Raw genomic sequence first — 17,177 nt, 5'->3', positions numbered from 1 at the left:
TCATCAGGTGGCTGTGTGTTCGGAGGACATTCCCAAAATGGCTATGATAACCCCTTTTGACCTCTTTGAGTTTCTGTGCATGCCATTTGGGCTGAAAAATGCAGCATATTTCCAATGGCTGATGGACTCTGTATTAAAAGACTTAGATTTCCTTTTGGTTTACCTGGATGACATACTTGTCACCAATGTGTACAAATCCAAACATGTATCTCATCTCTGCACACTTTTTGAGTGCTTAAACCAACACTGGTTGATTAATTAACCCTACTAAATGCCAGTTTGAGTTGTCAACCATTGATTTTCTTGGCCATCGCGTCTCTGCAGAAGGTGCAAAATCCCTCTCATCAAAAGTAGCTGCTATTATAGATTTCACACTGCCCTGCACTACTAAACAGCTGCAGGTGTTTGTAGGTATGTTGAATTTCTATCACTGTTTCATTCTGGGAGCTGCTGAACTTTCTCTCCCTGTTTCGTGAGCTTAAAAGCAACACCCTTAATCATGTGATGATACCAAGCGAACTCCTTCCAATGTGACCCTACTGGAGCACCCACTCCCTCAATACACCCATAGCCTCTACTACTGATGCCTCAGACAATAACAGTTGGTCAGAGGTGGTGGTGGCCGCTCACCTTATTCAGCCAGCAGCTCTGTCGTGCTGAAAGGAAGAACAGCACTTTTCACAATGAGCTTCTCGGTCTCTACCTGGCTGTCCGTTATTTTCCTTTTCTTCTTGAGCACCAGCATTTCAGAGCGTTTGTTGACCACAAACCTCTCGTGCATGCCATGAACTAAAGAACATCAGACTCCTGGTCTGCACAGCAACAACGCCACCTGGCCTACATATCTGAGTTCACAACTGATATACAACATATCAAGGGAAAAAAAATGCCACTGATCGTCTCTCAGGGCCTGCTCTTGAGGCCATACACATAGGTGTTGATTGTGCTGGCATGGGAGCCAACCAATCTATTGACCCAGAGGTCCAGGCCTAAAGAACAGCAGTCATGGGCCTGCAGTTGGCTGACATTAAGTCTGGGGAAGCTGGAGTTCCTCTTCTGGGTGATGTCTCAAACCGTCATCCTCACCCCACACTACCTGCAAGCTGAAGACGGACTCTTTTTGACCCCATACATGGCCCCTTGCTTCCGGGCCACAAGGCCTCACAGAAATTGGTTGCACTTAAGTTTGTGCGACAGGGCCTTAGAAAGGACATGCATGATTGGACTGCAGTCTGTGTGGAGTGCCAGCGGATAAAAATTAATCATCATGTCCATGTACCATTGGCACTTTTTGAGGCCCCTGAGCGACAGTTTGACTATGTCAATGTGGACCTTATTGGTCCTCTTCCCACTTCCCACGGTTTCACGCACCTCCATACTATGGTGGACAGAATCACCTGGTGGCCAGAGATCGTCTCTCTAGCATCGTCAATGGCCGCAGACATGGCTCAGAAATTCATCAGCATCTGGTTTGCTCAGTTTGGCATTCCATCTGAAAATTCATCTGACTGCTGTCCCCAATTCATATCAGACCTCTGGGCTGTGATGGCCAGAACCTCAGCAATAGGCTCCATCACACCACGGCATATCACCCGCAGTCCAATAGCTTATGAAAGCAGTTTGACCGCTCCTTAAAGGCTGCTTCGAAGGCTTCCCTAATGGATGAGTGTTGGTATGATTGTCTTCTGGGGTCAGAACAGCTCCAGTAGAGGATCTGCAGTCGATCACAGCTGAGCTGGTATACAGGCATCAGTTAGGAGTGCCAGGTGATTTGATTCCTGATGTCACGACAGCCTGGTTGGACTCTCAACAGCATTCCACCCTCCTCAGTAAATTCAATTCCTTTGCACCTATTCCTACCTTCCATCATGGTATCATGGTATATAGGACTCTTGGGTTGCTGTTGACCTACATTTCACTTTGTTTGTTTTCATCCACCATGATGCACACCAAAATCCCCTTAGGCCCCCTAATATTGGCCTGCTACCCGTTTTAGAACGGAGAGAAAAAACTTCTATCATAGAAAAACGGGGTAGGCCTAAATGTATTTCAGTAGATCACCTTAAACCAGCCCACTGAGATTTGAACAATTCCACTTCCATGCCCCTGCCATCACAACATGACCATGAGCATGTCAACACAGCTGTGGATGAGCCAGAGGCCTCTGCTGTTCCTCCAGCCATGGAACATAGGACCCGAGCCGACCGGCTTGTCCGAACTCAGACAGCCTCACAATGCCGGTTTTAGTGAACTCTGGGGGGCGGGGTTGGCTATGTAATTGGAGGAAACGTACATAATTCACAACCACCGACATTGAGTTGGGGTCCACTTTAAGAGGCAGGTCTGATGTGATGATGTAACTACATGAAGATCTGTTAGCGCACTTTGTTTTCAGCATTTGGATTACAATAAATGAGTTGTTACGGATTTTCTTAAACAAAAGACACCTCACACCATTTTCTTTGTAAAAACCTACAACGTTTCATCAGACCTGTTTTTTCATTTGCCTTTGATCTATGGACTGCACCAACCTCTAGTTTAATGCCTACTCATAATTTAAAGACACCCCTCTTGTTTATCATCTGTTTATATTACAATGACCGCTTCCTGTTCTACCTTACAGCAAAATCAGCTCCCACCTGTATGACGTAGACACGCAGCTCCACGTATTGATGAATAGAGCAAGATGCTGGAGGCAGGTGCAATTACAACACTTAAAAGGTGTTTGGATTATTACATGGACAGGAAAGGTTCAGTGAGATCTGAGCAAATGCAGGCAAATGGGACTAGCTCAATTAGGTGACATGGTTAGTATGGACAAATTGGATAAGTCACCGGGACCGGACGAGATGTACCCCAGGCTACTGTGGGAGGTGAGGGAGGAGATTGCTGAGCCTCTGGCAATGATCTTTGCATCATCAATGAGGACGGAGAGGTTCCAGAGGATTGGAGGGTTGCGGATGTTGTTCCCTTATTCAAGAAAGGGAGTAGAGGTAGCCCAGGAAATTATAGGCCAGTGATTCTTACTTCAGTGGTTGGTAAGTTGATGGAGAAGATCCTGAGAGGCAGAATTTATGAAAATTTGGAGAGGCATAATAGGATGAAGAATAGTCAGCATGGCTTTGTCAAAGGCAGGTCGTGCCTTACGAGCCTGATTGAATTCTTTGAGGATGTGACTAAGCACATTGATGAAGCTAGAGTCGTAGATGTAGTGTATATGGATTTTAGAAAGGCATTTGATAAGCTACCCCATGCAAGGCTTATTCAGAAAGTAAGGAGGCATGGGATCCAAGGGGACATTGCTTTGTGGATCCAGAACTGGCTTGCCCACAGAAGGCAAAGAGTGGTTGTAGATGGGTCATATTCTGCATGGAGGCCGGTGACCAGTGGTGTACCTCAGGGATCTGTTCTGGGACCCCTACTCTTTGTGATTTTTATAAATGACCTGGATGAGGAAATGGAGGGTTTGGTTAGTAAATCTGCTAATAACACAAAGGTTGGGTGTGTTGTGGATAGTGTGGAGGGCTGTTAGAGGTTACAACAGGACATTGATAGGATGCAAAACTGGACTGAGAAGTGGCAGATGGAGTTCAACCCAGATAAGTGTGAGGTGGTTCATTTTGGTAGTTCAAATATGATGGCAGAATATAGTACTAATGGTAAGACTCTTGGCAGTGTGGAGGATCAGAGGGATCTTGGTGTCCAAGTCCATAGGACACTCAAAGCTGCTACGCAGGTTGACTCTGTGGTTAAGAAGGCATACGGTGCATTGGCCCTCATCAATCGTGGGATGGAGTTTAAGAGCCGAGAGATAATGTTGTAGCTATATAGGACCCTGGTTAGACCCCACTTGGAGTACTGTGCTCAATTCTGGTCACCTCACTACAGAAGGAGGAGGAAACCATAGAAAGGGTGAAAGGGAGATTTACAAGGATGTTGCCTGGATTGAGGAGCATGCTTTATGAGAATAGGTTGAGTGAACTGGCCTTTTCTCCTTGGAGCGATGGAGGATAAGAGCTGACTTGACAGAGGTGGACAAGATAATGAGAGGCTTTTCCCCAGGGCTGAATTGGCTAGCATGAGAGGGCAGTTTTAAGGTGCTTGGAAGTAGATACAGAGGAGATGTCAGAGGTAAGTTTTTTACGCAGAGAATGGTGAGTGCGTGGAATGGGCTGCCGGCGGTGGCGGTGGACACGGAAACGATAGGGTCTTTTAAGAGACTCCTGGATGGCTACATGAAGCTTAGAAAAATAGAAGGCTTTGGGTAAAACCTAGGTAGTTCTAAGGTAGGGGCATGTTCGACACAGCTTGTATTGTGCTGTACGTTTTCTATGTTTCTATGACAAATTGACCTGAAGGTCTTGTTTCCATCTTGTATACGTCAATCAGTCCAATATTTATTAACTCCATAGATTACAAGTGTTTAGATTTTTTCTACAACATCCAATCTTAGTTCTGCTTTAAATTCCTCCAAGTAAGTATTGGAATATTCAAAGGCCCTACAGTCATTCTCAGATCTAATTACCATAGGATTGATCTAACTGAAGCCCTGCTGCTAGTGTTTTTTTTTGACTCTCCTGTTCCTATTTAGCTGTAATCACGAGATACTGAGATGGAAGAAGCAAGAATGCATGAATGCTGCAAAGACACAAGATGTAGTATGCCACACTGCATTGCCCACTGCAGCACCAGATCAAATTTTAAAATCTTCAAACTCTTGAAGTTTAGGCTTGGAACTGACTGTGCTCGGTACCCATATGGAGCCACTAGTAGCCACTACAGGGAAAGACCCTACCAAAGCAAGTTAAGTAGTCCTACATTACCACCCTGGAATATATCGCTAAGCTTTTGCTGGCTATTTAGGATAGGATTGGGAAGAAGCTGTCAAATCATTACTGTTTTTGCTTTAAAGTGGCTTTAATTTTAATCACTAAGTGCTCGCTATTTGATGCATTAACTCTCAAAAGAAGAGGGAGAGGTGACAAATGAGTTTGGAAAGGGAGTTTGGAAGGCAAAACATTCTAGAGATTTGAGTCCATTGAACTGAGGACGTTACACCAGCGTCTGGAAAGCTGGGTCTGGAAGTTGCGGGGTATGAGTGGTGCTGGCAGGGCTACAGGAATGTGACGTCCAGCACAAAGGGACTCAACTTGTCAGGGTGCCAAGTTCCTGAGTCTTCATAGGATATCGGTCAAAACAAGACTATAGAGATAAAGACGTCTAAGGAGATTTAAAGTTGACTTATATTTTAACACTGGTTCATGCTAAGTTGCTGTTTTGCCTAACTACTTCACTGTTGTCTCAAGAAGCTGAAATGTCTGGAATACATGTCCTTAACTGTGTCAAGATACCTTATACACCACAGTGTACTGGTCTACAAGCACTTGATGTGCTCAGACCGTGTTTGATTCTCAGTTAGTTTTGGATTTATGAAAGATCTCTGACAGATTTCGTTCCTAGAAGTTGGACCCAGTTATGGCCTAGGTGCCTTGCACAGATTTTAAGAAATCATATCTCAGATGATAGAGGTGCCTGAGTCCACTGAAAGTAGCCTGGTCATGATGTAGCTCAGTGCATTGACTCCAGCCTGCTATCAGGTGGTCTACAGCAGCTATTGACTCAATATTTTTATTTTCCCATGGGCATCATTGAGAAAGTTTTCAGCATTGCTATATCAGGCATCTCCGTGCAGGTTGCTATGATTATCGATCCCCTCATGAATCCCCAACTCAGTGTATTTTGGGGAACATGGCATTAGGCTCATGAGTCAGTCATGATTATCATCCTCCTGCCCCCCTCAGTTCACCGCAGTGGAACTAGTACCAGTAGGGTAGATCACTTAGGAGACCTGTGCCCAAACTGCTCCAGGAACCCAGGTTCTGAGCCAACATCTGGTACAATCTGGAGTTTGCATGTATTCCTCATGATCGTTTAGATTCCCTCCAGTTGCCATGGCTTCCTTTCACATCCCAAAGATGTGTGTGTTGATAGGAGGATAATTGACTGCTGTAAATTGTCTCTTTTGAAATTGAGTGCTGGGATCGGGAGGGAGCTCATTAGAATTGTGGAGAGAATAAATGGATGCAAACTGGGCCTTGATCTAGTTCCTGTAGTGTATGCCAATAATTCTATGTCCATTTTCCCCCAGCTCTATGGCAGCAGTTTATGCTATTATAATGTGACTGCCACTGAGAACTGTCTCACTTCACAGCAGTCAATGCCATTGACATGGCCGCTGTGGACTCTGCAGGCAATTGCCACTGGGTGATGCACAGGTAATGTTTTTATGTATAATTCAATGTTGCTTTAAAATAAAAATAGAAATGTAAGGAAATACTCAGAAGATCAGGCAACATCTGCACAGGTGAGATCATTGCAGGTTAATAATCCTGCATTCAAACCCAGAATAGTGTTTTTCAACTCAGTATTTTTAGGTTTTTCAACCATTTCACTATTTTATTGATGGATCACACAGAAGGACACAATGCAGAAGGTGCTGTATGTGTCACCTATTTTACGAAAAGGGGTGAACACCCATTTCTAGATATAAATGTTAATCCCAGCAATATTTGCAGTCTGGAATAAATTAAAGGCACATAAATGGTTCACCTGTCTAGATTATTGAATAGGTTCACAGCCAAAGTCGATCTTTAAGAATATCCGCAGACCGTATTCTCCAATGCATCACACTGAGTGGTTCAAGCAAGTTCTTTTCATTTGAGATTTAGTTTTCAGAATGTAACGTGCTTTGCTGGGCACTGCTATTATGGACTGAATTATTGTACACAAAGCTCTCCTTCAAGCAGTGCCAGCAGTTGTAATAAATAATTAAAATGTTCTTTTGACTTTTGGATTTTGAATTCCCTGAACTTCAAAACAGATTGAAGTTGCAGTGAACAGCTGTAAATCATTAATAATCCACTCTTGCACTCTTGATCCAACCCACAATCTTATAACCATGAGCACATTAACTGTAAATAATAGAAAGCTTTGTAGTTTGCCAAACACATTTAGCATTGCCGTAGATTTCAGCACGCCAGTGCTGGATTTCAAACGCACAAACAGATCAATGTCTGGTGACAATCTGAAAAGAAGTCCAGTGCTGTAAAACTGAGGCCACAGTCCGTAGAGGATTATTGTTCAAGAATCAGAACATTCTGAATGGTCTGACTGGCCTCTTTCTGTGCTTTGAGATCCTGGGGCTTTCTTTTCGTCCATTTTACAATACAGTACATTTTCAAATGAGAGCTTGAAAGAGAATTGTGCTCAAAACAAGCCTTCTTTACATTTTTTCCTCAAGATGTTTCCATTCTCATGTTAAGAAAGACTGACAACTCACTTTGAAGATTTGGGTCATAAACTTTCATATTATTAGCACAAACTTATGTTATAAGTAGAGAGAAACTATTTTTGCAGGTTGGTGGTCACAGCCTTTATGGTGAACCTTTCAGTAGCAACCCTTAAGTAACGGTGCAACAGTATGGCATAGCATGGGGGGGAGTGTGGCAAACCATATATATGTTGTAACTGGGTTAACTGTCTGAACACGCCCATCTGCTGACTGCCCCTGTGGCTCCTCCCACAGACCCCTGACTAAAGGTGATTTTGCCTTGCCCCTCTCCCTCAGTCCGGGGGCAGACACTCACCATGGAGGTCGTATTGTACAGCAAATAAAATTGAAGCACCTTCAATAACTCCAAAAGTCTTTCAGTATTTACCCTACTTCAGTCTTTTGGAGTTATTGAAGGTGCTTCAGGGAGTAGCAAAAATTTGGAACTCTTTTCTACATGGCAATTAAGGCTAGCACAATTGTTAAATTAAGATGAATATATTTGCAATATATGGGGGACATGGAAAAATAAAGGTATATAATGTTAGGGAACAGAATCAGCCATGAAAATGTAGTAAGTGAGAAGGAAAGTTTTGCTGTAACTATACTGACCACATCTTGAAAATGACAGAGCATTTTGGTTTCCTTATTTAGTGAGGGATTTACAGACAGAAATGGAAGAATGAGGAACATGGAAATGACAGAGCGATTAAGCAAGTACTCTTTATGGAAGAGAACACAGCAGACCATGGATCTCCAAATTCATCCACAGCTTTTAACTTAGATATGTCCATTATGTTCTCGAAGGTGCACACTTATCCATGCAGATCTTGATGAAGTCGGTGACAACTGTAGCATATTCGTTACATTGTGCAGAGGAGATTTACAAGAATATTGCCTGGAGAAGACAATTAGAGCTGTGGGGAAAGATTGGGTAGAGATTTTTTGAGAGTGGAGGTGTTAAGGGCAAGGGAGGATTCAAATGAGATGGACAAAATAATGGAGATAAATAGAATACATAAGAAAACCCTAAAAAGGAGGAACCCACTTCACTTAGTTGAGGAGTCAATAGCCAACGGCCACAGACTTAAAGGAATTGATCAAAGAATTAAAGGGGAAGGGGTGCCAGGAAATCCAGCTGCTATCAGGTTTCAACTTTTAGATTCTCTACATTTAGTGATGATTTTTCATAGTAGTGAGAGTTATTGTAAATGGCTACTTTATTGCCAATGTTCATGCCATCCAGTTGGAGGCTACCCAGACGGAATATAAGGTGTTGTTCCTCCAACCTGAGTGTGGCTTCATCTTGACAGTAGAGGAGGCCATGGATTAACATATCAGAAAGGGAATGGGACGTGGAATTAAAATGTGTGCCACTGGGAGATCCTGCTTTCTCTGGCGGACAGAGCGTAGGTGTTCTGAACAAGATGAAGCCACACTCAGGTTGACGGAACAACACCTTATATTCCGTCTGGGTAGCCTCCAACCTGGTGGCATGAACATTGACTTCTCTAACTTCTGTTAATGCCCCTCCTCCCCTTCTTACCCCATCCCCTATTTATTTATTTGTTTTGTTTGTTTGTTTGTCTATTTATTTATTTATTTTTCCTCTTTTTTTTCTCTCTCTCTGTCCCTCTCACAATAACTCCTTGCCTGCTCTCCATCTTCCTCTGGTGCTCCCCTCCCCCTCTCTTTCTCCCTAGGCCTCTCATCCCACGATCCTCTCCCTTCTCCAGCCTTGTATCCCTTTTGCCAACCAACTTTCCAGCTCTTAGCTTCATGCCTCCCCCTCCTGTCTTCTCCTATCATTTCGGATATCCCCCTCCCCATCCCACTTTCAAATCTCTTACTATCTCTTCTTTCAGTTAGTCCTGATGAAGGCTCTTGGCCCGAAACATCGACTGTACCTCTTCCTAGAGATGCTGCCTGGCCTGCTGCATATGGCCAGCATTTTGTGTGTTGCTTCCTCTGTATCTTAGTTTGTGAGTAAACTGTATTCATATTAAAAAAAACTCCCAGATTAACAAGGAACTAAGTTTGATTGCCACTGTGTGCAGTGATACCTGGTTCCAACATCACTGGTGGCAGCACAATTAGTTAGAGGGAGGTGCCTGCTCTTGTTTAAAGTATGGAATTCCAATGTAATTGTGCAGATTTTGATATGAGGCCCAATGTTTCACTGCATGACTCGAGCCTTTGCCCTGCTGCCACAGCTATCAAGCCTCATGTATGTATATCTAATGTCCACTTCGGTACTCTGTATAAACTGCTCCTGGGATCAAGTTAACATCTTAAAGAGAATGAGGATCAAGAGTAACTGGAGGGCGATCAGGTTTCAATGACTTTGCTACCTTCTGCTTGATGATGTGATATTGATAGAAAATCTATAGGTTCCTACATAAAAATAGGCTGTTATCCTTATGCAGGTAAACAAAGAGCAAAATCTGATCTTGACAGAAATGTAATACATAGCATCCAGCAACCTATGCTAAGCTGCTCTACATTTTTCAAATTTAAAAGAGATTTTAACAACAACAAACTCACTTCAATTCAAATGATTTCATTTTCTCAGGTCACTGAATATCTCATTAGTACTGTCTAACAGGAAAAAAAAAGGCAATTCCACGTTTTTCTCAAATTCATCTTCCTTCATTCTACTTTTACCATGTTCTGAAAGACACTTATTACAAACTGGCAATGCTCAGTGATAACAAAGATGGCAACAATTTGTTAGAATTATAGCCCTGGGTGCTCATTACATCTCCTTCCAATGGTTGGGCATATAATGGCTATCATCATGACTATTATGTCGAGGTGTTGATTTGCAAAGCTGTCATCTACTAACTATTAATCCCAGTTATGACACAATCTCTAGCAAATCACAGCTCAAGGAACATTACACAGATTAACTCCATGTAACTCCTGTAGTTCTTCTCACCTTTCATTTAATCCTTACTTTTATTTCCTGAATTGCATATCCCTTCTTGAATATATATATATTGTTTTAATTCTACTTTTTCTTCCCAGTATTTTTATTTTAGGAGTGAAAAGCAGCAGGTAGAAGTTTAACACATATTGTCTAATGATACAATCAGCTCCACACTGTTGATTACAATGGCTCGGCTGCTTATTAGTAGAGATCAAAAGAAAATCTGAGAATATGGGAAAAGAATCAGAAAATCCCAAAGAAGTTCATAGGAGACCAGGAATAATATGAAAAATAAGTTGATATTTTGGGTTGAATGAATTCTTGAGATTCAGAATGGATAGAAGATCCTTCATATCACACATGAAGCCCAGGTGGAGCAATAAATGTATCTATGTGTTACTTTATATTGGCTTTTAATTTCCTTTAATAATGGTTAAAATATTAGATTGTCCAAGTTTTGTTCCTCTATAATGGGCCGAAGTGTTTAAAAAGACTGTTATCAAACAATATCTAATTCCAAGGCATAAAAGAAAGTAAGGCAAGCATCCCGGGGGAGGGGGCGGGGGGGAGGAAGTACTGAGGTGGGAAGGCTTAAGTAGGGAATATGAAATTTAAGATCAAGATAACTGAAATTATGAGCCACCAGTGGGGTACTGGAGATACTCCAACAGCAGTATTGGAGATGCACATGTACCAAATTAAAGAGTTCATATGTCTCAAGGCTAGAGGGTGCGACAGAGATGGACAGAACAGAGGCAACCCAGGGATCTGAAAAGATGAAGTAGAGTTTTTGTTTTAGAGATACAGCACAATAACAGGTCCAACGAGCCCACAACACCAAATTACACCCAAGTGACCAATTAACCTACTGGCACATTTGTCTTTGCAATGGGTGAGGAATCCAGAGCACCCAGTGGAAAGCCACACAGTCATGAGGAGAATGTACATACTCCTTACAGACAGTGGGGGAAGTGAACCCTGGTCACTGGCACTGCGATAGTTACACTAACCACTAAACTACCATGCCATCCCAGTTTGAAGATTGAAGTGTTTCCAAGCACAGGAATGGTGTGAGACGTGATTTTTGTTCCGTGATTAGTCAACCTCCAACAGTCAGAAGATGAAACAATCAAGCCAGATTGTATCTTCCCCTCACAGGGATGATTACTTTTATCAGATCACTGAAAATAGGTTGGACTTCCATTCAATTTTCCTTCAATGCTGATCTCATCACATTAGTCAGGTAGGCAGGACAGCAGGATCCCAGACTGAGGCCTTCATAGTTTACCATGAAAAGTCCAGTGTCATTATGGGCCACATCAGTTACTGGAGGCATTTAAAATTAAAATATAGCAGATCTCAATGAAATATCTGTATGGATGGCTCCAGAGTTTCATTCTAGATTGGATTAAGTTTAGCTTAGTCAGTGTAGAATGGCACAGTACTACAAATGCCACAAAAGAGTTGATACTTCACAGTTACCACCTTGGCTGTTGTCTGTGTCAAGTCTGCAGGTTCAGCTGTGACTGTGTGGATTTCCTCCAGGAACTCTTGTTTCTTTCCATGTCCTAAGGGTTTCAGACCTTCTCAGTTAATTGGTCACTGAATATTGTCCCCAGTGTGCAGATGACTGGTAGAATCGATAGTGGGTTGATGCAAATGTCAGGATAACATAAAATGAGATTCATGACGGATTAGTCGGTGATAAATGGATAGTTGCTGGGCTTGGTGGATCAGAGGACCTTTTTTCATTTCAGTATCTCTCTAGGAATCTATGGATACATATAATTGAACAGAAGCTCTGACTTTCACACTCTGCCATAGATCCAATTTAGGAATCAGTCAGTGAGATAAAAGCCCTCTATCTAGATGAACACTAATGCATTAATCACTCAGGAAAGATACTGGTGAATGGCTGGGAACCACGTACCTGTACTCCAGCAATAGTGTGCACCATGAGCATAAGAATACTAGGGCGGATGGAATATCTCAACAGAAAAGTCTCTCGCCCGAATGAGTCTGCAACTGAAAAACAGAGTTAGAGCAGTTCCTCTTTCTATATCCAACAACAATATAACCGTGGACAAAAAGTTTGATATTAGAAGACATATCCTCTATATTCAGGGGGAGTAGGGCTTCTACAGGACTAAATATCAGCCCTCTGCTTTGCTGATTAATCTGGGATAGACCCTGGAGCAGTGCAGCAAGTGAAGCCATTAATCTGGCCATTAATGTGTATTGTAAACTATTCCCAAACATCAAAGGCCTTCTTGTTATTGTGCCCACAAAATGCCCAGTGACTTGTTGCAAATGAAAAGTGCTCCCAGGGTTATTACTGGCCTATGATAAAATTCTACTCAGACAGGAATACATTAAAAATAGCAGTTCATGCATTCTGGGGGTTCTCTACTGATTGCTGCTTAACGTAAATTTAAGCCAAGTATAATTGTGACTGAAATGCATAATTGCAGTGAACCAAATCATGCCATTCATTTGCAGTGTTAAATATTACAATGCCAAGATGTGAACCACTCATCAAGTAAAACCAAGTTATTCTGCTTGCTCAATGCTTACAGCAAGTAAAAAGTGATCAGTTAACAGGCAAAAACAGGAAATTAATGCTGTGAACAATCAGTGGTTTTGGAAATATTCATCTATTCATGTTTGAATTTAAATTACCACATAAAAATTAATGGGTTGTGGTTCAAATTGGATATATACTTAATATGGAGTATTGTTTCAGTCTCAGCATATCTTGGCAAACTAATTACTGACTCTATTGAGATTGAATTGAAGTGAATATATTATGTGACAATTGAGTTCCAATATGAGCAAACCTGAGTTTTAATTTATCTTTACCTCAGGACTGAAGGTAGACCGAATTTGAGGAAATAATGGATAATTGTAAATGGAACTGTGTTGAAATAGAAAAAACGTGATCAATCTTGTGACCATCATCATTCATATTGGGCATAAATGATTTGGGAAATAGGGGCCGGATGAAAAAAAACACTGCAAATGGGAAACAAGAGTTCCCAGCACAATATAAGTTGGAAAGGTTACAGGATTGGGCCATCAAGATGACAATCCTTTAAGTACATAAATCTGAATGGTAGCAAACCTAGAATCGATGTACTGTAAGTAAGTACTGTAAGTACATCGATTGTATGGGATGATCAGCCGAGGTGGCATGAAAATATTTTTTTTTCACTGTACTGTATCTCAGTACATATGACAGTAATGTGCTAATATTAATACCAAATTCATTCTGAACACTATTTGTTTACTTTTTATTGTTTGCATGATTTGTTTTTTTTTCTCTCTCTCTACACATTGGGCGCTTGACTGCCTTCTTTAATGGGTTCTTTTTGGGTTTTGTGGCTGCTTGTAAGGAGACAAATCTCAAGATTGTATAATGTATACATACTTTGATAATAAATATACTTTGAACTTTGAAAAATAAAATCTCATAAGTGGATATGACAAAACTGATGTGTAGTCTCAATGCTTCAGCTTTCAGCCTTGTGTCCAAATGCGTCCATGTCCTCAATCCATCTCAACTGTTTAGTAATGCCACCCCACTGCCCCTCATTCCTTACCCCCACTCTTCTTCAATTGGCTTAAAACCTACTGGGTCCTGAACTTTCCTCATGTTAACGTTGGCGGCTGCACCCTCAGTTACCTGTGCTCTTCACTTTCCTTCCTAAATGTCTATTTATTCCCTCACTGCCAGTATTTTTGATGCTATGCTTTTGATAGTCATACTTTCGTTTTCTCTTTTTTTTCTGCTTCATTAAACTATCTTATTGGGGCAAATCTTCAGTTCTCACATCATTACTAGAAACCCATCCATGTGCCCTTGCCTCCTACTCACCACAGTCTTTCACCAAGATCCAGGCTCCAAGTGTTTTGGCATACAGTACTCGGGCCATCATTCATGGAACTGCTTTGACATCTGGTATGGCCTTGTCCCCACACAGGGGCAACTGATACTGCTATGACGATTAAATTCATATGTTTGATACAAGTTGAAAACAGAAACATTGCTAAGATGTTATTTATTTTACGTTTTATAGACTAAATATATATTAAATGGATTCATATTGAAAATAGTGTAAAGAAATGATAAAAATCAACTACTTCTTTTCAATTTGAATGGGGACTGGTGTCAGGCTAAACACAACTCAAGCTCAGCAGAGAGATTTTCCAGCTTGGGACCTGAGAAAATCGTGGAAGCTCACGCTGGCTTCCGTAAGAAGTCTAATGGAACCACACAGGCAGCAGGGCTGGAGATGTTTCCACAGTTATGTGCACTGTGTTGTAGTGGGAGATCTGTCCCATAATGTAAAAGGTATTTAGTAAACATTATTTTTTGGTGGTTCTTCAGGCAGACCAACACCAATTAGCATAGTGTGAGTTAAGAGTTAACAAGTCAAACAAATGAATATCCATATGAAAGTGAGACAGATCAAAAATGCGTTCATTTACAGGCACAATCGCCTGTGCAGATGCTGGAAATCCAGAGCAACACACAAAATGCTGCAGGAACTTAGCAATTCAGGGGATAGAGGTGTATAGGGACTGAACATCCATAGTGAAAATGAGGCAACTATGGCTAGGGAACTTAAAGAGATTGAGAGTTTGTAAAGTGCCAGTCCAGATGACGGGATTTGGCCTGAAATGTTGACTGTTTATTCTTCTCCATAGATGCTGCCTGACCTGCTGAGTTCCTCTAGCATTTTGTGTGTGCATTCACAGGGTATTTTTGTTCCTAAACTGCTAGCCAGTTTTGCATCAAACAAAAATGCTCTCAAAAGCAAAATCTAGACTGAAGAGGGAACGTCTCTCCTTTTTACAGACTGGCTGCTGTTGTGTTATCTCTCCAGTTCTGTTACTTATTGATTTTACAAAGGAGAATTGGACAAGGGTTTGATGAGTAACTTATGATAAAGTTGATTTTTCCCGATTGTATTTGAATGGGATTTAATGTATTTAATAAATTAGCACAAGCAAAGCTCTAATATTTTTAATGCCAATTTATATTTCTACAGAAACTTGATGCCTAAAACTCTGGATGGACAAGTCACTATGGAGAAAACACCCAGTTATTTTGTCACTAAGGAAGCAGCTGCCCGAATCTATGCAATGTCCAAGGATGCCAAACTCATACTGGTAGTTCGGGATCCAGTCACTAGAGCTATATCTGACTACACACAAGCTCTCTCGAAGAAACCCAACATACCCAGTTTTGAGAGCTTAGCCTTCAAAAACAGGACTTCAGGTTTGATTGACACTTCCTGGAATGCGATCCAGATTGGCATCTATGCCAAGCACCTGGAGAACTGGCTTCTCTATTTCCCTATGGGACAAATCCTGTTTGTGAGTGGAGAGAGACTAATTAATGACCCAGCCGGGGAGCTAGGAAAAGTACAAGACTTCCTGGGTCTCAAAAGAATCATTACAGATAAACACTTTTACTTCAACAAGACCAAGGGCTTTCTCTGCTTGAAGAAACCAGAGGGAAGCAGCAAGCCCCATTGCCTAGGCAAAACGAAAGGAAGGACACATCCCAATATTGACCCAGAGGTGGTTCGGAGGCTGAGAGACTTCTATAGGCCTTTCAACATGAAATTTTACCAAATGACGGGGCAGAACTTTGGCTGGGATAACTGAAATGTTAAATATGTAAGATATTCACAACAGGACTATAAATATTAAAATAATGACAACAGAAGATATTCTGAATAAATTTAAGCAGGAATCTGTTGGAAGCAAGGATGTTCTTTCCTTATGTTCAAAGATACATTTTTTCTGAGTTATTTATTTAAACCAATAGCTACATATTAGACAAGAATATAGAATGAGCAATCTAGAAGTTTGCATTAGAGTTCAGTTTAACAGAAGTATTTAGATATTTGTTATCTCAAAACTACCAAAATCTTTAGCAGAAATTGTTATTTTTACAGAATTGCAAATTCTTTGTGTTACTTTAATACTTTATTCACAGATTTCTTTACATAAGGGTGCTAATTCTGTACTGGGTCATTTCTTTTACCTCATTTATGAGTTTTTTTTAAAAAAGCACACATTTAATAAAGTTTACGGGTATTTATAACAATATTATTTGTAATCAGCAATCTCTACGTCCCTGTTAGGATACTGTATGTGAGGAGCTGAAAGATTATGCATCATTTATTTATTCTGTCTTTTTGAGTAAATCCAAGGAAAATTTAATGAGTGGCAGTGGTGTTGCAAAATTAGTCTCTATTAGAAAAAAATAAATATATTTGTTCAATTTTCAGCATATATATAAGAACCTAAATATTTTTGGCTAAGTGAATTGCTAACTCCATCAAGGTGAATTTCATATATTTATATGAATTGTGGGTTCAGAATAAGAAGATCATCAGTTTAAAACTTTCGTCAACAAGGCAATGTATTTGTAACACAGAAAACTAGGGGTAGGAATTGTATTCCATTGTATGTCGCAAGTCACAGCAAGTAACAGCTGTGCAGTGGACTCCATTTATGAAATAAAATTCTATTGCCATCAGTGGAAACAAATTTCAGAAGTTAGTCCGCCGTTGGGATATTGCTCATTTAGCACATGTGTCTGATAAATTAATTCTAAACTACAATTTTATTCAGCAGGAAAATAAAACTGATCAATGTTTTTGGGAATTTCTGTTGAACTTGTGGAATTTCTGTTATTCCCAAATAATCTGAATTTTCGTATCAGATTTATCACGCATCTAAATTGATAGCTACCATAATTCATCCCAGTATTATCAGCTCATTTGTGGTTGCCCTTCTGATGTAACAGCAGATTGACATATTGTAGACTTACCACATCTGCAGTAGTGAAGATATAGAGTTCCCTATAGTATTTAGAATAGAAGTATAGATTCAGGAGTAAGT

General features: G+C 40.9%; 1 protein-coding gene across 1 annotated transcript in view; it reads left to right on the top strand.

Annotated features, from left to right (window-relative positions):
* LOC134360211 (heparan sulfate glucosamine 3-O-sulfotransferase 3A1-like) overlaps nt 1-16,133 on the top strand; it is a 193,568-nt gene extending 177,435 nt beyond the window's left edge. Inside the window, exon 2 of the mRNA XM_063074283.1 lies at nt 15,311-16,133. Within this exon, the coding sequence (XP_062930353.1) occupies nt 15,311-15,932 (622 nt within the window). The 3' untranslated portion in view covers nt 15,933-16,133. The remainder of the gene's footprint in view (nt 1-15,310) is intronic.
* The last annotated feature ends 1,044 nt before the right edge of the window (nt 16,134-17,177 follow it).

Source organism: Mobula hypostoma, chromosome 22, assembly GCF_963921235.1.
Source record: "Mobula hypostoma chromosome 22, sMobHyp1.1, whole genome shotgun sequence".
Taxonomy (NCBI): Eukaryota; Metazoa; Chordata; class Chondrichthyes; order Myliobatiformes; family Myliobatidae; genus Mobula; species Mobula hypostoma.
This window is presented reverse-complemented; position numbering and strand designations above follow the sequence as displayed.